This window comes from Gadus macrocephalus, chromosome 16 (assembly GCF_031168955.1).
Source record: "Gadus macrocephalus chromosome 16, ASM3116895v1".
NCBI classification, from domain to species: Eukaryota; Metazoa; Chordata; class Actinopteri; order Gadiformes; family Gadidae; genus Gadus; species Gadus macrocephalus.
The window spans coordinates 7,378,127-7,400,801 of record NC_082397.1 but is presented as its reverse complement, the minus strand read 5'-3'; the positions used below and the strand labels follow the sequence as shown (position 1 = coordinate 7,400,801).

Here is a 22,675-nt window from a genome sequence, read left to right as displayed (position 1 = left end):
CGCACACACAGACGTTGAAGTGGAATCCCCGGGGTGGACCCAGGTGTGCATGCGGTTTACATTTATAGGCTACACAGAACTGATCAGGGTGTGTGATTATGTATCGTCGAGATGTCACCATGGTTCATGAAACTGTCCCAGCCAGATAGCAAAGCCTGGAATCCTCTTGAAGGATCTCAAAGAATGCCAAGATGGCAGTGCCATAGGCCACTCTCTCTCTCTCTCTCTCTCTCTCTCTCTCTCTCTCTCTCTCTCTCTCTCTCTCTCTCTCTCTCTCTCTCTCTCTCTATGTCTTTCTCTCTCTCTCTCTCTATGTTGTTCTCTCTCTCGCTCTCTCTCACTCTCTCACTCTGTCACTAGATCCTGCGTTTCTTAATTCCAGACGCACGATCATTGCATCCATACACAGATTCACTTTCTGCTTTAATTTGGTCTTCCGTGATCTTGTGCCAGTGAATGAAAGAATGGCATTTCAGTGGGGTGTGGCCAGGGACAAATTCTGCTGGGGAGGGGGTTCCTACTGCTGTTGTTTGTTGGTGAATATGTGCATGAATTAATTAATACGTGTATGAATGGATGAATAAAGGGGTGAAGAAGTGCATGGATGTGTATATGAATTGACGGATGGGGGTCTGAATGGGTAAATATGTATACTAATGGGTGCATGAGTGGGTGAGTGTCAGGCATTTGTTGTTGAAAGTGCTTTGTGTGGCCACACTGGTAAGACAATATATATCTTGTTTTTCTTGTTTTTTTCCATATATAAATATAGGGAAAATATATCTACGACCAAAGAAGAGTCAGCATTTACCAATTCTGCTGCTATTCTGTTGGGATTGTGTTAAAGGTTGTGCATTGGCAGAGCCTACTTTAGGTGTGTCATCCAACATTAAAATAGCATTCTTTGCAGTGTATGTATTCAACTATGTTTTCAACTTTTGTCCTCTCTCTGTTACAGACTCTGAACAAGAGGACAGCAATGTTTACAGCCAGGCTTCAGAACAAGCCGTAAGTCCTCTTTAACCTTTGGAGTTGCAAGTTAAAATCCCTCAACAGTCCAGGACTATGTAGGGAAGTGGATAATTTTTTTTTCTTCAAGCCATGAATGGAATTAAATGTTGTGAAAATACACAAGCCATCCAATTCAACTCACAGCCTCTCCCCCGCACAATTTTTTATCATAACTGCCTCATTCAAATCAAATATCTGTAACTTTCCATTAGGTACATCAGGAAGGCCTGCTAGAGACTGTGGCACCAGTTGTGTATAGACGTACTGTACCGCTGACCTACATTTACTTTTAGTCATTGATCAGATACTTTTATCCCATGTCACATTAGATGTGAGGCTTAGAACAATCAAAGCATAAACAATATTGGAGAAATATCTGTAATATCAAGTTTTAAAAGACCACAGAAAAGTGTCTCACCTATACGTGTGTGTTGCTCCGCCCCTCATCTGTATGTTGCCCCGCCCCTCACCTGTGTGTTGCTCCGCCCCTCATCTGTATGTTGCCCCGCCCCTCAACTGTGTGTTGCCCCGCCCCTCACCTGTGTGTTGCTCCGCCCCTCATCTGTATGTTGCCCTTCCCCTCAACTGTGTGTTGCCCCGCCCCTCACCTGTGTGTTGCTCCGCCCCTCATCTGTATGTTGCCATGCCCCTCATCTGTATGTTGCCCCGCCCTTCACCTATGTGATGCCCCGCCCCTTACCGTTGTATTGCCCCGCCCCTCACCTGTATGTTGCCCCGCCCCTCACCTTTGTATTGCCCCGCCCCTCACCTGTTGTTCGTCCCGCCCCTCACCTGTGCGTACAGGTAAAACACAAGAGGCGGTCACCACCCACTGACGGACCCCCCTCATCCCCTCACAGCAACCTGCACCCCGCAGGGTCTACTGAGGAGCAGGAGAGCCCTGAGAGAGTGGTGAGAACACACACACACTGTACACAAAGGTTCTCATACAGACACACACACACAGACAAACACACACACAAAGAGTGTACACTTAAGAACTATGCAGATACACACATATACCGCAGACAGCCTGGTGCGTTCCTTTTACGCCTCCTCCTTTCGCCGAAATACCCCTTGTGGCGCAAGATCATTCCCTGATTTACAGGCGCGTGGCGGTGGAGGGAAAAGAACGCTCTGCGCCAGTTGCAAACTAGCAATGACACATGTGCCAGTGTAGAAAGTCAATTGCGCCGGATGCAAGATAGAGGCCATTGACAGGAACATACTATTTATACTATTAACATAGAAAATACGATCCTGAATCATGAATCAGCACTTTACTAAGCAATCACCACCTGGTGAGCCTCAATGATCTGATGATCCCCCTCTAACTGCTCTGCGCTGCCACCACCCAGTGCACCACACAATAGACCCATGGATGTGCTGAGCTCATCCACAGAGCAACAAAAACCCCCGTGTACCGTTTCCCCCCGGCTCAGCAGAAACACCAGCCTGGCTTCTTTCAAACAGGAGCAGGTGGCAGAGCGACCACAAAGAACGCCCGAGCGCGGCAGATCTGCGCTCCGCTACGTGCCCAGATTCAGCCGTAAACACTCTGGTCCACGTGAGATGGGGAAACATTGCTAGCATTCCTCTGGTGTCGGGTGGGAAACGATAGCCGCAAGCTAACGTTCATAGCCACCCTGGCCTGCGGTATCACTTACTTAATGACTCCCTTCCTTCTGTTGATCAAACTTAATCAGAGCAGAACGAAACATAGAGGTGAATGATTTGGTCCTTTGGGATTTGATTGGATTGTAATTCTAATGGAACCCCTTGCAAGGGCCTATGACAAAAATGGAGAACAATAAATATTATTGGTTAAAAGTTATGCTGGCCCATGTCCCCCTTTATGTAATGTGTGTTTAAGTTATGTGTGTAAAATCTGGATGCAGGGTAACTCATTAACTGATATAAGGTTTGTCATACGTTCACAATACAATACAATCAGTGACTATTACCTGCAAATATGTTGTTTAATTGTGACTATTGGGAAAGCTTACTTTGTTTTTTTGCTGTATTTGTCATACTTGTATCAATCAATATCTGCGTAGATGTTGTGATAATACTACAAAACTTTATTACGTCTTTAATGACGATCTTTGGATGGCTACTTTTACCACACTAAACGGTGTATTGTGTGTGGGTGTGTGTCTGCTTGTGTGTGTCTGTGTGTGCACATGTGTGTGTGTCTGTGTGCACTTGTGTGTGTGTCCACGCGCGTATGTGTTTGTGCGTGTGCGTGTGTGTATCTTGGTGGTGTAGGTGCAGAAGGAGAGGCTCCACGCTGAGTTGAAGCACGTGTTGAGCCTGAAGAGGACTCAGCTGAGAGCATCGAGCAGACGTCTGACCCGAGCTGACATGGACTCTTCATCTACTGAGGAGCAGACGCTGGTACGTCCTGTAGGCAAATACTGTAGAATAACTCAATAGTACAATCATCGTAACGCAGTGTTTTCCTCACACACAAAAAATAAATGGAAGGGTTGCGATGAGGTGTGTGTGTGTTTGTGCGTGTGTGTCTGTATTTTGTACTCCTGTGTGTGTACGAGTGCGTGTCTGTGTTTTCATCTTTCTTATGCTTGTCTTTGTGTGTGTGTCTGTGTGTGTGTGTGTGTGTGTGTGTGTGTGTGTGTGTGTGTGTGTGTGTCAGGAGGAGGCTGAGGCCATCAAGCCGGTGGAAATCACCGTGGAGACGGAGGCGGAGGCGGGAGCTAGCGGTTACAGCGTAACAGGTGGAGGACAGAAAGGAATCTTCATCAAGGACGTCCTCAAAGACTCCCCTGCGGCCAAACACCTCAGTCTGCAGCAAGGTACCAGTCCAGTCGGACTAGAGGAACTCATCACCCACTAACACCTCAGTCTGCATCAAGGTACCAGTCTAGAGGAACTCATCACTCACTAACACCTCAGTCTGCAACAAGGTACAGGTCTAGAGGAACTCATCACTCACTAACACCTTCGTCTGCATCAAGGTACCAGTCTAGAGGAACTCATCACTCACTAACACCTTCATCTGCATCAAGGTACCAGTCTAGAGGAACTCATCACTCACTAACACCTTCATCTGCATCAAGGTACCAGTCTAGAGGAACTCATCACTCACTAACACCTTCATCTGCATCAAGGTACCAGTCTAGAGGACCTCATCACTCACTAACACCTTCATCTGCATCAAGGTACCGGTCTAGAGGAACTCATCACTCACTAACACCTTCGTCTGCATCAAGGTACCGGTCTAGAGGAACTCATCACTCACTAACACCTTCGTCTGCATCAAGGTACCAGTCTAGAGGAACTCATCACTCACTAACACCTTCGTCTGCATCAAGGTACCAGTCTAGAGGAACTCATCACTCACTAACACCTTCATCTGCATCAAGGTACCAGTCTAGAGGAACTCATCACTCACTAACACCTTCGTCTGCATCAAGGTACCAGTCTAGAGGAACTCATCACTCACTAACACCTTCATCTGCATCAAGGTACCAGTCTAGAGGAACTCATCACTCACTAACACCTTCATCTGCATCAAGGTACCAGTCTAGAGGAACTCATCACTCACTAACACCTTCGTCTGCATCAAGGTACCAGTCTAGAGGAACTCATCACTCACTAACACCTTCATCTGCATCAAGGTACCAGTCTAGAGGAACTCATCACTCACTAACACCTTCGTCTGCATCAAGGTACCAGTCTAGAGGAACTCATCACTCACTAACACCTCAGTGTACAGCAAGGTACCACATCTCGCCCAATTCAGACTAGAGGAATACGTCACACACAAACCACGATTTGGTCTAGGGATGAGCGAAGGACGAAACAATTTATACACTAAGGTAATCATAATTAACGTCATGCATATAGTGCCTCTCTTCCATGCCAATGCCGCTTAAATGCATTAATGCAATTAATGCATTTAGATGTATCGTTGTACCGACAGCGACAAATGTACTTTGTCGCTTTGGATTAAAGCATCTGCTAAAGGCCCTAAATGTAAATGTACACACCCAATGATGGCCAACTCAACAAAAACAAGGATCCCAGAAAGAAACAAATGAGTATCTTCAACCTTGAAGGAGGCATGGACACTGCTTGGCTCAAAGTTCCTTGCAACAGCTTATCCTTAGTTCACGGCTACGTTGGTCTCTCTATAGGGGATCAGCTCCTGAGTGCCAAAGTCTACTTCGACAACGTCAAATACGAAGATGCCCTGAAGATCCTGCAGTGCGCAGAGCCATATAAGGTCAGCTTCCTGGTGAAGAGGACGGTCGCTGGAAGCGAGGTCATCGTGAGACCTGCGGCCCCCAGCCTGGAGGCCAAGGGGCCCAGAGCCAAGGTACCGAAAATGGTAGCTACGTCATGTTTTTTGCATAATTCAGATATCTGAACTTACAATGTATAGAGAATAAATGAATCAATTTGTATGTTTCAGAGTGCTAAAAGCAACAAGCCATTCAAGGTGAAGAAGACGAGAGGAGGCCGCTTCGGGCTGAAGCGGCTGAAGGAGAAGAGGGGGAGAGAGGAGCTGGTGGTCGAGGGAACCCCCCCCAGGGTGGACATAAGCGATGTGGACGTGGAATTCTGCCTTCCCAAGATGAAACCGAAGAGTGGCATTGAAGCCACAGCAGATGGGACTGAAGGAGTAGTCTCAGGAAAGAGAAAGAAGAGAATCAGGTTTGTCTGCTTTCCTCATGTTTCCTTGTGCCTCACCTTCATAATACAACCATTGTTTATGACGGCAATGCTATCGGTCAGCCAGTGTTAGTGCCTATGGCTTTAGGTTTAGGTTAAGTTTTACTCTTTTTATTTAACAGGTTTCCTAAGATGAGAGCAAGCACAGAAGTGGAAACAGGACCATTCGTGGAACACTTGGATGTATCTGGAACTAAAGTTGACAGCAAGGTCAAAGGCCCCAAATTTGGAATTACCTTCCCGAAGACGAAAAACACAACCTCTGTCTCATCCTCAGCCATGGCCACAGTGGAGATGAAAGCACCAGAAATGAAACTGCACCCACCATCAGTAGAATTCAGTTTGTCAGCTGATAAAGGTGGTGGTGAGCTGGACATGGAAAAGGGAAGGGCTAAGGTTAATACACCAGAGGTTGAGTTTGCTCTCCCTTCAGGGAAGGCTGGAGCATCTTTGCCCATTGTGTCCAAAGGTAAAGCAGAATTCAAGGCTCCTGTAGTTGACATTAAAGGAGATATTAATGCGAAGGGCCTTGGAGGAAAAGGTAAAGTCCCAAAGATAAGCAGGGATGCAGATGTGGAGAAAGGTGAAGGAAAACTACGAATGCCAAAGCTGAAACTACCAAAAGTACGACTCTCACGCCACTCTGATGAGATTGATGGTGACTTTAAAATGAAGGCTGAAAGTACAAAAATGCCCAATATCGATGTAGCATCTCCTACTGTAGATGTCGATTTTTCTTTGTCCCCAATGAAAGGAAAGGTTGAAGGAGATATCAAATTACCTACAACAAAGGTTCAAGGAGGGGTTGATGGCAGTATTACCGGGATGGAGGTCTCTAAGGAAAAGCCATCAGGGAAAATGACATCTGTGGATATCTCATTGCCAAAAGGGAAGGGGAAATCTCATATGGAGGTCTCCAATCGTGAGAAAGAGGGGATGAAAATGCCCTCCATCGATATATCAGTGCCTGGAGTCAGCTTTGACTTTGACACTGTTCGAAGAGTTCCTGATGAAATTGAGGGCCCTTCATTCAAAGGGCTCAATATCAGTGTGCCAAAAGCAGATATCTCGTTGCCAAAGATGGAATTACCAGACGTGGAATTTCAAAGTCTAGCACGTGGATTTAAAATTGACTGCCCCTCAGTTGATATCTCCCCTCCAAAGAATAAACTTCATGGAGGAGATATGGAAATGGAACATTACATGGGAGGTGATGGAAAGTTCAAAATGCCTGAATTCAACATATCCCTACCAAAAATGCATCCTCCGAAGGGAGAAGTAAAAATAGAGGGCAGAGAAACAGAGGCAGGTTTTAAATTACCAAAAGTTGGCCTGAATCTCCCCAAGGGCCAATTAAAAGGAGGAAATGTGGAAATACAAGACATCGATGTCTCACTTCCAAAAGGAAAAGTTGAGGGTGACATGGTAATTGAAGGCAAGGGTGCAAAATTCTCCATGCCCTCTTTCGATGTATCAGTACCGGCCCGAAATCTACCTGGAGGTAACGTTAAATTGGAAGGACCAGATATTAAGGGAAAGATGGAGATGCCAGATGTTGACATCTCCATTCCAAAAGGAAAACCTGAAAGTGATATCAATTTTGAAGGAAAGGGCGGGAAATTTAAACTACCCAAATTTGATATTTCACTACCCAATATAAATCTACCTGAGGGCAAGGTTGAAATAGAAGGGCCTAATATGAAGGGAAAGATGGACATGCCAAATTTTGACATTTCACTCCCTAAAGGAAAAGCAGGAGGTGATATCGACATTGACGCACATGTTGGCAAAGGCAGTAAATTCCATATGCCCTCAATAGATCTCTCTCACCCCAAAATGAAAGTGAAAGGGCCTGATGTCAACATAGAAGGCCCGGATGTCAAAGGTGGAAAGTTTGTCATGCCTTCATTCGATGTTTCATTACCTAAGGTAAATCTACCTGGAGGTAACATTAAACTTGAAGGAACAGATATGAAAGGGAAGGTGGAGGTTCCAGATGTTGATATCTCCCTTCCCAAAGGAAAAGCTGAGGCTGAAATGAGCATTGAAGGAAAGGGTGGGAAATTTAAAATGCCTAAATTCGATATTTCCCTACCAAAGATAAATCTACCAGAGGGCAACGTTAAAATAGAAGGGCCAGAGATGAAGGGAAAGATCGACATGCCTGATGTTGACATTTCACTCCCGAAAGGAAGAGCAGAAGGGGATATTGACATTGACGCACATGTTGGCAAAGGAGGTAAATTTCACATGCCTTCTATAGATCTTTCTCTACCTAAAATGAAATCGAAAGGACCTGATGTCAACATAGAAGGTCCGGATGTCAAAGGTGGAAAGTTTGCCGTACCCTCATTTGATGTTTCATTACCAAAAGTAAATCTACCTGGAGGCACCATTAAACTGGAGGGACCAGATATGAAAGGGAAGGCGGAAATGCCAGATGTTGACATCTCACTCCCCAAAGGAAAAGCGGAAAGTGAAATAAACATTGAAGGAAAAGGCAGTCAATTTAAAATGCCCAAATTCGATGTTTCAATGCCAAAGATCAACCTCCCAGAGGGAGATTTAAAGTTGAAAGCCCCCGATCTTAAGGGTAAGACGATTGAGATGCCAAACATCAATATCTCACTCCCTAAAGCAAAAACTGGAGGGGATATCGACGTTGAGGCAGACGGGGCCAAAGGTGGTAAATTCCATATGCCATCAATAGATCTTTCTCTCCCCAAAATTAAAGTGAAAGGACCTGATGTCAATATAGAAGGCCCTGATGTCAAAGGTGGAAAGATTGACATGCCCTCATTCGATGTTTCATTACCTAAGGTAAATCTACCAGGAGGTAACGTTAAACTGAAAGGACCGGACATGAAAGGGAAGGTGGAGATGCCAGACGTTGGTAAATCACTCCCCAAAGGAAAAGTGGAGGGTGAAATAAACTTTGAAGGAAAGGGCGGAAAATTTAAAATGCCCAAGTTCAATATTTCAAAACCAAAGGTAAATCTACCTGAGGGCAATGTTAAAATAGAGAGGCCAGAGATGAAGGGAAAGATGGACATGCCAGATGTTGACATTTCACTCCCTAAAGGAAAAGCAGGAGGGGATATCGACCTTAAGGCACACAGTGCCAAAAGCGGTAAATTCCATCTGCCCTCAGTAGACTTTTCCCTCCCAAGAATGAAAGTGAAAGGACATAAGGTCAACATAGAGGGCCCCGATGTCAAAGCCGGAAAAGGTGGCACACCTTCATTCAATGTTTCGGTACCAAACATAAATCTACCTGGAGGCCACGTTAAACTGGAAGGACCAGATTTGAAGGGAAAGATGGAGATGCCAGATGTTGATATCTCCCTTCCCAAAGGAAAAGCTGAGGCTGAAATGAACATTGAAGGAAAGGGTGGGAAATTTAAAACGCCTAAAGTCGATATTTCACTACCAAAGGCAAATCTACCTGAGGGCAAAGTTAAAATGGAAGGGCCTGATTTGAAGGGAAAGATGGACATGCCCGATGTTGAAATTTCACTGCCTAAAGGAAAGGCAGAAGGGGACATCGACATTGACACACATATTGGCCGAGGAGGTAAATTTCAAATGCCTTCCATAGATCTTTCTCTACCTAAAATAAAAGTGAGAGGACCAGATGTCAACATAGAAGTCCCGGATGTCAAAGGTGGAAAATTGGCCATGCCTTCCTTCGATGTTTCATTACCTAAGGTAGATCTACCAGGAGGTAACGTTAAACTGGAAGGACCAAATATGAAAGGGAAGGTTGAGATGGCAGACGTTGATATATCACTCCCCAAAGGAAAAGTGGAAGGTGAAATAAACATTGAAGGAAAGGGCGGGAAATTTAAAATGCCCAAATTTGATGTTTCACTACCAAAGATCAACCTCCCAGAAGGAGATTTAAAATTGAAAGGCCCAGATCTTAAGGGTAAGAAGATTGAGATGCCAAACATTGATATCTCACTCCCTAAAGGAAAAGCAGAAGGGGACATCGACATTGATGCACATGTTGGCAAAGGAAGTAAATTCCACATGCCTTCCATAGATCTTTCTCTACCTAAAATGAATGTGAAAGGACCTGATGTCAACATAGGAGGCCCTGATGTCAAAGGTGGAAAGTTTTCTATTCCTTCATTCGATGTTTCATTACCTAATGTAAATCTACCAGGAGGTAACGTTAAATTGGAAGGACCAGATATGAAAGGGAAGGTTGATATGCCAGACGTTGATATATCACTCCCCGAAGGAAAAGCGGAGGGTGAAATAAACACAGACGGAACGGGCAGGAAATTTAAAAGGCCAAAATTCGATGCTTCACTGCCGAAGATCAACCTCCCAGAGGGAGACATAAAATTGAAAGGGCCAAATCTTAAGGGTAAGAAGATTGAGATGCCAAACATTGATATCTCACTCCCTAAAGGAAAAGCAGTGGTGGATCTCGACGTTGAAGCACACGGGGCCAAAGGCGGTAAATTCCACATGCCATCAGTAGACTTTTCCCTCCCAAAAATGAAAGTCAAAGGACGCAATGTCAACATAGAAGGCCCTGATGTCAAAGGTGGAAAGTTTGGCATGCCCTCATTCGATGTTTCATTACCAAAGGTAAATCTACCTGGAGGCAATGTTAAACTGGAAGGACCAGATTTGAAGGGAAAGATGGAGATACCAGATGTTGATATCTCCCTCCCCAAAGGAAAAGCTGAAGCTGAAATGAACATTGAAGGAAAGGGTGGGAAATTTAAAATGCCTAAATTCGATATTTCACTACCAAAGGCAAATCTACCTAAGGGCAAAGTGAAAATGGAAGGGCCTGATTTGAAGGGGAAAATGGACATGCCCGATGTGGACATTTCACTCCCTAAAGCAAAGGCAGAAGGGGATATCGACATTGACACACATATTGGCAGAGGAGGTAAATTCCAAATGCCTTCGGTAGATCTTTCTCTACCTAAAATGAAAGTGAAAGGACCTGGTGTCAACATAGAAGGCCCGGATGTCAAAGGTGGAAAATTGGCAATGCCTTCATTCGATGTTTCATTACCTAAGGTAAATCTACCAGGTGGTAACGTTAAACTGGAAGGACAAGATATGAAAGGGAAGGTTCAGATGGCAGACGTTGATATATCACTCCCCAAAGTAAAAGCAGAAGGTGAAATAAACATTGAAGGAAAGGGCGGGAAATTCAAAATGCCCAAATTCGACGTTTCACTACCAAAGATCAACCTCCCAGAAGGAGATTTAAAATTGAAAGGCCCAGATCTTAGGGGTAAGAAGATTGAGATGCCAAACATTGATATCTCACTCCCTAAAGGAAAAGCAGAAGGCGATATCGACATTGACGCACACGTTGGCAAAGGAAGTAAATTCCACATGCCTTCCATAGATCTTTCTCTACCTAAAATGAATGTGAAAGGACCTGATGTCAACATAGAAGGCCCTGATGTCAAAGGTGGAAAGTTTGCCACGCCTTCATTTGATGTTTCATTACCCAAGGTAAATCTACCAGGACGTAACGTTAAATTGGAAGGACCAGATATGAAAGGGAAGGTTGATATGCCAGACGTTGCTATATCACTCCCCGAAGGAAAAGCGGAGGGTGGAATAAACATTGACGGAATGGGCGGGAAATTTAAGAGGCCAAAATTCGATGTTTCACTACCGAAGACCAACCTCCCAGATGGAGATTTAAAATTCAAAGGCCCAGATCTTAAGGGTAAGAAGATTCAGATGTCAAGCATTGATATCTCACTCCCTAAAGGAAATGCAGGAGTGGATCTGAACATTGAGGCACACGGGGCCAAAGGCAGTAAATTCCACATGCCCTCAGTAGGCTTTTCCCTCCCAAAAATGAAAGTCAAAGGACCCGATGTCAACATAGAAGGGCCTGATGTCAAAGGTGGAAAGTTTGCCATGCCCTCATTCGATGGTTCATTACCAAAGGCAAATCTACCTGGAGGCAACGTTAAACTGGAAGGACCAGATATGAAGGGAAAGATGGAGATGCAAGATGTTGATATCTCGCTTCCTAAGGGAAAAGCTGACGCTGAAATGAACATTGAAGGAAAGGGTGGGAAATTTCAAATGCCTAAATTCGATGTTTCACTTCCAACGATCAACCTACCAGAAGGAGATTTAAAATTAAAAGGCCCAGAACTTAAGGGTAAGAAGATTGAGATGCCGAACATCGACATCTCATTTCCTAAAGGAAAAGCAGGAGGTGATATCGACATTGAGGCACACAGGGCCAAAGGCGGAAAATTCCACATGCCATCACTAGATCTCTCCCTCCCCAAAATGAAAGTGAAAGTACCTGATGTCAACGTAGAAGGCCCTCATGTCAAGGGTGGAACATTTAACATGCCCTCAGTCGATGGTTCACTACCAAAGGTAAATCTGCCTGGAGGCAACGTCAAACTTGATGGACCAGATTTGATGGGAAAGATGGAGATGCCAGATGTTGATATCTCCCTTCCCAAAGGAAAAGCTGAGGCTGAAATGAACATTGAAGGAAAGGGTGGGAAATTTACAATGCCTAAATTCGATATTTCACTACCAAAGGTAAAACTACCTGAGGGCAAAGTTAAAATTGAAGGGCCTAATATGAAGGGCAAGCTGGACATGCCAGATGTTGACATTTCACTCCCTAAAGGAAAAGCAGTAGGAGATATCGAAATTGACACACATGTTGGCAAAGGAAGTAAATTCCACATGCCTTCCATAGATCTTTCTCTACCTAAAATGAATGTGAAAGGACCTGATGTCAACATAGAAGGCCCGGATTTCAAAGGTGGAAAGTTTGCCATGCCTTCATTCAATGTTTCATTACCAAAGGTAAATCTACCAGGAGGTAACGTTAAACTGGAAGGACCAGATATGACAGGGAAGGTTGAGATGCCAAACATTGATACATCAATTCCCGAAGGAAAAGTGGAGGGTGAAATAAACATTGAAGGAAAGGGCGGGAAATTTAAAATGCCAAAATTCAATGTTTCACTACCAACGATCAACCTCCCAGAAGGAGGTTTAAAATTGAAAGGCCCAGATCTTAAGGGTAAGAAGATTGAGATGCCGAACATAGACCTCTCACTCCCTAAAGGAAAAGCAGGAGGTGATATCGACATTGAGGCACACGGGGCCAAAGGCGGTCAATTCCACATGCCATCAATAGATCTCTCCCTCCCCAAAATGAAAGTTAAAGGACCTGATGCCAACGTAGAAGGTCCTGATGTCAAGGGTGGAAAATTTGCCATGCCCTCATTCGATGGTTCACTACCAAAGGTAAATCTACCTGGAGGCAACGTTAAACTTGAGGGACCAGATTTGAAGGGAAAGATGGAGATGCCAGATGTTGATATATCCCTTCCAAAAGGAAAAGCTGAGGCCGAAATGAACATTGAAGGAAAGGGTGGGAAATTTAAAATGCCTAAATTCGATATTTCCCTACCAAAGGTAAAACTACCTGAGGGCAAAGTTAAAATTGAAGTGCCTAATATGAAGGGAAAGCTGGACATGCCAGATGTTGACATTTCACTCCCTAAAGGAAAAGCAGAAGGAGGTATCGAAATTGACGCACATGTTGGCAAAGGAAGTGAATTCCACATGCCTTCCATAGATCTTTCTCTACCTAAAATGAATGTGAAAGGACCTGATGTCAACATAGAAGGCCCGGATTTCAAAGGTGGAAAGTTTGCCATGCCTTCATTCAATGTTTCATTACCAAAGGTAAATCTACCAGGAGGTAACGTTAAACTGGAAGGACCAGATATGACAGGGAAGGTTGAGATGCCAAACGTTGATACATCAATTCCCGAAGGAAAAGTGGAGGGTGAAATAAACATTGAAGGAAAGGGCGGGAAATTTAAAATGCCAAAATTCAATGTTTCACTACCAACGATCAACCTCCCAGAAGGAGATTTAAAATTGAAAGGCCCAGATCTTAAGGGTAAGAAGATTGAAATGCCGAACATAGACCTCTCACTCCCTAAAGGAAAAGCAGGAGGTGATATCGACATTGAGGCACACGGGGCCAAAGGCGGTAAATTCCACATGCCATCAATAGATCTCTCCCTCCCCAAAATGAAAGTTAAAGGACCTGATGCCAACGTAGAAGGTCCTGATGTCAAGGGTGGAAAATTTGCCATGCCCTCATTCGATGGTTCACTACCAAAGGTAAATCTACCTGGAGGCAACGTTAAACTTGAGGGACCAGATTTGAAGGGAAAGATGGAGATGCCAGATGTTGATATATCCCTTCCAAAAGGAAAAGCTGAGGCCGAAATGAACATTGAAGGAAAGGGTGGGAAATTTAAAATGCCTAAATTCGATATTTCCCTACCAAAGGTAAAACTACCTGAGGGCAAAGTTAAAATTGAAGTGCCTAATATGAAGGGAAAGCTGGACATGCCAGATGTTGACATTTCACTCCCTAAAGGAAAAGCAGAAGGAGGTATCGAAATTGACGCACATGTTGGCAAAGGAAGTGAATTCCACATGCCTTCCATAGATCTTTCTCTACCTAAAATGAATGTGAAAGGCCCTAATGTCAACATAGAAGGCCCGGATTTCAAAGGTGGAAAGTTTGCCATGCCTTCATTCAATGTTTCATTACCAAAGGTAAATCTACCAGGAGGTAACGTTAAACTGGAAGGACCAGATATGACAGGGAAGGTTGAGATGCCAAACGTTGATACATCAATTCCCGAAGGAAAAGTGGAGGGTGAAATAAACATTGAAGGAAAGGGCGGGAAATTTAAAATGCCAAAATTCAATGTTTCACTACCAACGATCAACCTCCCAGAAGGAGATTTAAAATTGAAAGGCCCAGATCTTAAGGGTAAGAAGATTGAAATGCCGAACATAGACCTCTCACTCCCTAAAGGAAAAGCAGGAGGTGATATCGACATTGAGGCACACGGGGCCAAAGGCGGTAAATTCCACATGCCATCAATAGAACTCTCCCTCCCCAAAATGAAAGTTAAAGGACCTGATGTCAACGTTCAAGGCCCTGATGTCAAGGGTGGAAAATTTGCCATGCCCTCATTCGATGGTTCACTACCAAAGGTAAATCTACCTGGAGGCAACGTTAAACTTGAGGGACCAGATTTGAAGGGAAAGATGGAGATGCCAGATGTTGATATATCCCTTCCCAAAGGAAAAGCTGAGGCTGAAATGAACATTGAAGGAAATGGTGGGAAATTTAAAATTCCTAAATTCGATATTACCCTACCAAAGGGAAAACTACCTGAGGGCAAAGTGAAAATGGAAGGGCCTGATTTGAAGGGAAAAATTGCCATGCCAGATGTTGACATTTCACTCCCTAAAGGAAAAGCAGAAGGAGATATCGAAATTGACACACATGTTGGCAAAGGAAGTAAATTCCACATGCCTTCCATAGATCTTTCTCTACCTAAAATGAATGTGAAAGGACCTGATGTCAACATAGAAGGCCCGGATTTTAAAGGTGGAAAGTTTGCCATGCCTTCATTCGATGTTTCATTACCAAAGGTAAATCTACCAGGAGGTAACGTTAAACTGGAAGGACCAGATATGAAAGGGAAGGTTGAGATGCCAAACGTTGATACATCAATTCCCGAAGGAAAAGTGGAGGGTGAAATAAACATTGAAGGAAAGGGCGGGAAATTTAAAATGCCAAAATTCAATGTTTCACTACCAACGATCAACCTCCCAGAAGGAGATTTAAAATTAAAAGGCCCAGACCTTAAGGGTAAGAAGACTGAGATGCCGAACATCGACATCTCTCTCCCTAAAGGAAAAGCAGGAGGTGATATCGACATTGAGGCACACGGGGCCAAAGGCGGTAAGTTCCACATGCCATCAATCGATATCTCCCTCCCCAAAATTAAAGTGAAAGGACCTGATGTCAACGTAGAAGGCCCTGATGTCAAGGGTGGAAAATTTGCCATGCCCTCATTCGATGGTTCACTACCGAAGGTAAATCTACCTGGAGGAAACATTAAACTTGAGGGACCAGATTTGAAGGGAAAGATGGAGATGCCAGATGTTGATATCTCCCTTCCCAAAGGAAAAGCTGAGGCTGAAATGAACATTGAAGGAAAGGGTGGGAAATTTAAAATGCCTAAATTCGATATTTTACTACCAAAGGTAAAACTTCCTGAGGGCAAAGTTAAAATTGAAGGGCCTAATATGAAGGGAAAGCTGGACATGCCAGATGTTGACATTTCACTCCCTAAAGGAAAAGAAGAAGGAGATATCGACATTGACGCACATGTTGGCAAAGGAAGTAAATTCCACATGCCTTCCATAGATCTTTCTCTACCTAAAATGAAAGTGAAAGGACCTGATGTCAACATAGAAGCCCCAGATTTCAAAGGTGGAAAGTTTGCCATGCCTTCATTCGATGTTTCATTACCAAAGGTAAATCTACCAGGAGGTAACGTTAAACTGGAAGGACCAGATATGAAAGGGAAGGTTGAGATGCCAGACGTTGATATATCACTCCCCGAAGGAAAAGTGGAGGGTGAAATCAACATTGAAGGAAAGGGCGGGAAATTTAAAATGCCAAAATTCGATGTTTCACTACCAAAGATCAACTTCCCAGAAGGAGATTTAAAAATAAAAGGCCCAGATCTTGAGGGTAAGAAGATGGAGATGCCGAACATCAATATCTCACTCCCTAAAGGAAAAGCAGGAGGGGATATCGACGTTGAGGCACATGGGGCCAAAGGCGGTAAATTCCACATGCCATCAATAGATCTCTCCCTCCCCAAAATGAAAGTGAAAGGACCTGATGTCAACGTAGAAGGCCCTGATGTCAAAGGTGGAAAGTTTGCCATGCCCTCATTCGATGGTTCACTACCAAAGGTAAATCTACCTGGAGGAAACATTAAACTTGAGGGACCAGATTTGAAGGGAAAGATGGAGATGCCAAATGTTGATGTCTCCCTTCCCAAAGGAAAAGCTGAGGCTGAAATGAACATTGAAGGAAAGGGTGGGAAATTTAAAATGCCTAAATTCGATATTTTACTACCAAAGGTAAAACTTCCTGAGGGCAAAGTTAAAATTGAAGGGCCTAATATGAAGGGAAAGTTGGACATGCCAGATGTTGACATTTCACTCCCTAAAGGAAAAGCAGAAGAAGATATCGACATTGACGCACATGTTGGCAAAGGAAGTAAATTCCACATGCCTTCCATAGATCTTTCTCTACCTAAAATGAAAGTGAAAGGACCTGATGTCAACATAGAAGGCCCAGATTTCAAAGGTGGAAAGTTTGCCATGCCTTCATTCGATGTTTCATTACCAAAGGTAAATCTACCAGGAGGTAACTTTAAACTGGAAGGACCAGATATGAAAGGGAAGGTTGAGATGCCAGACGTTGATATATCACTCCCCGAAGGAAAAGTGGAGGGTGAAATCAACATTGAAGGAAAGGGCGGGAAATTTAAAATGCCAAAATTAGATGTTTCACTACCAAAGATCAACTTCCCAGAAGGAGATTTAAAAATAAAAGGCCCAGATCTTGAGGGTAGGAAGATGGAGATGCCGAACATCAATATCTCACTCCCTAAAGGAAAAGCAGGAGGGGATATCGACGTTGAGGCACATGGGGCCAAAGGCGGTAAATTCCACATGCCATCAATAGATATCTCCCTCCCCAAAATGAAAGTGAAAGGACCTGATGTCAACGTAGAAGGCCCTGTTGTCAAAGGTGGAAAGTTTGCCATGCCCTCATTCGATGGTTCACTACCAAAGGTAAATCTACCTGAAGGCAGTGTTAAAGTTGAGGGACCAGATTTTAAGGGAAAGATGGAGAAGCCAGATGTTGACATCTCCCTCCCCAAAGGAATAGCTGAGGCTGAAATGAACATTGAAGGAAAGGGTGGGAATTTTAAAATGCCTAAATTCGATATTTCACTACCAAAGGTGAAACTGCCTGAGGCCAAAGTTAAAATTGAAGGGCCTAATATGAAGGGAAAGCTGGACATGCCAGATGTTGACGTTTCACTCCCTAAAGGAAAATCAGAAGGAGATATCGACATTGACGCACATGTTGGCAAAGGAAGTAAATTCCACATGCCTTCCATAGATCTTTCTCTACCTAAAATGAAAGTGAAAGTACCTGATGTCAATGTAGAAGGCCCGGATGTCAAAGGTGGAAAGTTTGCCATGCCCTCATTCGATCGTTCACTACCAAAGATAAATCTACCTGGAGGCAACGTTAAACTGGAAGGACCAGATATGAAGGGAAAGATGGAGATACCAGATGTTGATGTCTCCCTTCCTAAAGGAAAAGTTGAGGCTGAAATGAACGTTGAAGGAAAGGGTGGGAAATTTAAAATGCCTAAATTCGATGTTTCACTTCCAACGATGAACCTCCCAGAAGGAGATTTAAAATTAAAAGGCCCAGATCTAAAGGGTAAAAAGATTGAGATGCCGAACATCGACATCTCACTCCCTAAAGGAAAAGCAGGAGGGGATATAGACCTTGAGGCACACAGGGCCAAAGGCGGTAAATTCCACATGCCATCACTAGATCTCTCCCTCCCCAAAATGAAAGTGAAAGGACCTGATGTCAACGTAGAAGGCCCTGATGTCAAGGGTGTAACATTTAACATGCCCTCAGTCGATGGTTCACTACCAAAGGTAAATCTACCTGGAGGCAATGTTAAACTTGAGGGACCAGATTTGATGGGAAAGATGGAGATGCCAGATGTTGATATCTCCCTTCCCAAAGGAAAAGCTGAGGCTGAAATGAACATTGAAGGAAAGGGTGGGAAATTTAAAATGCCTAAATTCGATATTTCACTACCAAGGGTAAAACTACCTGATGGCAAAGTTAAAATTGAAGGGCCTGATATGAAGGGAAAGCTGGACATGCCAGATGTTGACATTTCACTCCCTAAAGGAAAAGCAGAAGGCGACATCGACATTGACGCACATGTTGGCAAAGGTAGTAAATTCCACATGCCTTCCATAGATCTTTCTCTACCTAAAATGAAAGTGAAAGGACCTGATGTCAACATAGAAGGCCCAGATGTCAAAGGTGGAAAGTTTGCCATGCCCTCATTTGATGTTTCATTACCCATGGTAAATCTACCAGGAGGTAACGTTAAACTGGAAGAACCAGATTTGAAGGGAAAGATGGAGAGGCCCGATGTTTCATCCCCAAGTGGAAAAGCTGAAGGACATTTTGACATATCTCCAGCGGGGACAGAAGGCATAGGTGGATCAATTAATCTCCGCACTGTAAAACTATCAAAGGTTGACATCTCAGCTCCTAAGGTCGACTTTGACTTCAGCTTGGCCAAACCTAAGGAGGATGACGTGGAACAGGAGCTACTGAAAGCAGAAGGTGGAAGGCCGTCTTCCAGCAGTAGTTTTGAAATGCCTGATGTGTCTCTAAGTCTTCCAAAGTTTGCGCTTCCCAAATTTGGGGGGAGACCTAAGAGTGGAGAGTTAGAGGGAAAAAATCCATCCTTCAGCCCTACTGAAGGAGAAATAGGAGCACCATCATTAGAGTTTGATGATGGTGAAGGAAATATTAAAGTCAAAGTAAACAAGCCTAAAATCAAAATGCCCTCATTTGGAATCTCTAAAAAGACGTCAAATGCATCTGTTTCTTGCCCTGAGGGAGATCTTGATGCAAAATTTGATGGAGACGTGCATAAGGGTGAGTTTCATGCACCCAACGTCTCAATTCAACTTCCCAGGTTTTCAGGCTTTGGATCCAAGGAAGTAGGCATGGGCAAGACAAGTGGAGACCTTGATGCAAAGGCCATGGTCAAAATACCAGCAATCAAACTGTCACTGCCAGCAGCAAAGACACCAGACACAGAGGTTCTTCTTCCCAAAGTAGAGGTAGACGTATCAGAAGCTGATATAAGAGGTTATGAGGGCAACCTAAAAATCCCTAAAATGCCAACAATTGCTGTGTCTGCCCCAAAAACAGACCTTGACGTGTCACTGTCTGAGGAAGAAAAAGGAACAATTAAAATCCCCTCTGTCAGTTTGCCAGACAGTAATATATCTGTTCCAAAAGGAAGGCCAGCAAAAATGAAAAGGCCAGAAATGGATCTCAAAGGATCAGGAGAATTAGATGTATCAGATGTTGGAATAGACGGAAAAGGACAAAGCAAGTTTAATATGCCCCATGTCAAACTACCAAACATTGACTTAACCTTGCCTACGGTAAAAATTGGAAAGGCTAATACATCAGATGTGGATTTACCCAACTCTGCAATGGAAGGAAAAGCATTGGTAGGGGATATTAATTCACCAGAAGTAGAAATTGAAGGAAAGAAAGGAAAGCCTCAGATCAAAATCCCAAATGTGGACGTTACACTTCCTCAAGGACAATCTGGAAGGATTAAAGGACCTGATGTTGAAATGGAGATGAAAGGAAAGGGAGGTGGGCATTTTAAAATGCCAAATGTCCATATATCGCTACCTAAAGGAAAACTACCAAAGTCAGATAAACCTTGTGTGGATCTTGAAGCTGAGGTAGAGGGATGCAAACTTAAGGGGCCAGATGTCAAACTTCCATCTGCTCATATATCAATTCCAGAAGTCCCATGCTCCGACTTAAAGGTTGATGTGGATACAGGCAAGAAAAAGCTGGAACTCCCTGATATCGAACTCAACACACCAGCCAGTGGAAAGGGCAAGGGCACTAAGGTTAAAGGCACTAGATTCAAGATTGGGATGCCAAAAATGAAAAACAGCGGTGAAGCAAATGTAGAGTTGAATAAACGTGGCAAAGGCAAAGAGATTGAAGGGATGAGTTGTAAAATGGAGGAATCAGGCAACTCAAATGGAGAGGGTGCTTTCTCATTAACTAAAGAAGTTAAAGCACCAAGCACACACAACACAGACTATGATATCAGTGCTTCACAGGAATATGATTCCAAAATGGGTAAAGGCCAGAAAATCAAAATCCCTCAATTTGGGGTTGCATTGCCAGTTATTTCCTCTCCTGAGGGAAGGATGAATGTTAATCAGACTGAGATACACTATGAGACATTGCCCAAAGTAAAAAAAGCTATGTTTGTGCTGGTAAATACAGAGGGAGAGGAACTTGACATGTCTGCTAGTGTCCCCGATGAGGAAAGAACTGGGAATTTGGTAACAGGAGATAAAGTAAGGATACCAAAAATCCAAATGAAGCCAACCTTTGGGAAAACGGGCGCCAAGGACAAAGTATCACTTAAGTTTGAGAGCTCAAGTTCCGGCCTCGATGATGAAAAAGACTTCAACATTGGATCGAAGGATGATAAAACCAAGACTAGTGGTAAAATGAAACTGCCCAAGGTGTCATTCACCTCTCCATACACCAAGATGGCAGAACCAGTGGAGGAGGACGCTGAACTGAGTGGAAAACTAGTGACCGATTCCTCACCAGAAGGCAGAGATGCTCATGTGAAAGGATTGAAGGGGCAATCTGGCATGGTGTCCTTTGCAGGGTATAGTCTGACAACAAGTGGGGAGGGCGCTAAAGGAACAGCAGGATCAGAAGAGAGGGGTGATGTTGTGAAGTCTCTTGCAAGATCAGAGATGCTAGACAGGGATAGCTCAGAGTCTCCAGACCCGCTTACGGCTGGGTACTCCATGGGTTTCAGCTCAACAAAGTTCCAAGAATGGGAGGCGAACCATGGGACAGATGCAACAGAGGCTTCTTCATGGTTCAAGGTCCCCAAGTTTAGCCTAAAGCCACACTCCACAGGTAGGCATCACACAATCTTAGCATCCAATAGTCGCACTCAATTAAATGTAAATACTTAATTATTATTAATTTAAACTGAATAAGGCAAACTGCAATTCTTTGCGGGTGTGTTGTAATGTGTAGGTTCGATTTCAGGTATTATTTTTTTTATAATGAAGTTGCCATGGGTTTACAGTAAACATTCTGCATCTCTTTTTTTGTCTTTTATTAGACTGAGACTTTTTCAAACTTCATACTTCCCACTGCCTCCTCTGTCTTCCCTACACATCTCAAATATAATACTTCCCTTCAACTACGCTACCCATCTTCCACTCTCCCTACATCTCATCTCCACCCTTCCACTGATGCCTTTACATCTCTTTATGACTCCTGTTGACTTGATACCTGCTTCCTCTTTCCTCCTATCTCTCCTCTATCCACCTCCTCCTCCACCTCCACCCCACTCCTTGCTTTCTGCGCCCCCTCCGCACCAAGGCTTCCTCCAGATAACCCCGGAGGGTTCGCCCCGGGCCCAGCGGAGGTCAGAGGTCAGCGACGAGGTTGGCGGCGAGGAAGGGGTCTCGGGGATGTTCTCCCTCCACTCGTCGGCGATGGACTTCAGCTCCAGCCAAAGGTCCGAGCAGCATCACGTCTCCACCGTGCAGGAGGGGTCCGTCACCACGGTGACCAAGACCATCAGAACCACCCGACAGGTGGTCGCCACGGAAACACGGACGGGCGAGGGGGCAGTCACCACGACCACCCGCAGGGTGTTGGACAACGAGCAATGAGGGTAAAAGTTGTTTTGTTAATTAGCCCAAGATGACGTTTGGTTATATGCTAATCGTGTGCAACGGAATTTGGTTTTGGTATAACAAAACAGTGAACAGCAACATACTGTATGTATATTAAATGAAATAGGTGAGTTATGAGTTTGATAAAAAAAAAGAAACATCTATACTTCACCAGCTGTTACAGTCAGAGCAATAGAGTAATATATTTCTTATTTTTCTTTGATGTATTTTTTTACGTGACCATTATTTTATTTTTACCGTTACTGAAAAGTAAGAGTTGTGAGGTTAGTGATGATTATATTCAGGTTGGACTTGCTGGCTTCTGTAAATGTTTTTTAGAAAATTTCAGATTTAACACCTGTTGATTGCCATCATATATTTGCCTTACTCTCGACAAAATGGATTTGATTATATAATTACTTACTAGCTAGAATATGGCATTTTTCAAACACACAGGATAATTTTTTATGTAAATACATTTATAAATTTGCTG

General features: G+C 43.8%; 1 protein-coding gene across 4 annotated transcripts in view; it reads left to right on the top strand.

The window, feature by feature from the left end:
- Positions 1-22,675, top strand: part of prx (periaxin) — a 31,114-nt gene that overhangs the window by 7,188 nt on the left and 1,251 nt on the right. Inside the window, exons 2-10 of one of the 4 annotated variants that reach the window (XM_060075191.1) lie at positions 959-1,008; positions 1,816-1,923; positions 3,280-3,408; positions 3,668-3,827; positions 5,172-5,365; positions 5,450-5,691; positions 5,832-17,049; positions 18,832-21,409; positions 21,884-22,675. The exon at positions 21,884-22,675 is cut by the window's right edge and continues 1,251 nt beyond it. In XM_060075191.1, coding sequence (XP_059931174.1) covers positions 3,376-3,408; positions 3,668-3,827; positions 5,172-5,365; positions 5,450-5,691; positions 5,832-17,049; positions 18,832-21,409; positions 21,884-22,179 — 14,721 coding nt within the window. In that variant the 5' untranslated portion in view covers positions 959-1,008; positions 1,816-1,923; positions 3,280-3,375 and the 3' untranslated portion in view covers positions 22,180-22,675. Of the gene's footprint in view, positions 1-958; positions 1,009-1,815; positions 1,924-3,279; positions 3,409-3,667; positions 3,828-5,171; positions 5,366-5,449; positions 5,692-5,831; positions 21,410-21,620; positions 21,859-21,883 lie in introns of those variants that run through there. The other 3 variants (XM_060075189.1, XM_060075188.1, XM_060075190.1) reach the window with 3 other exon arrangements.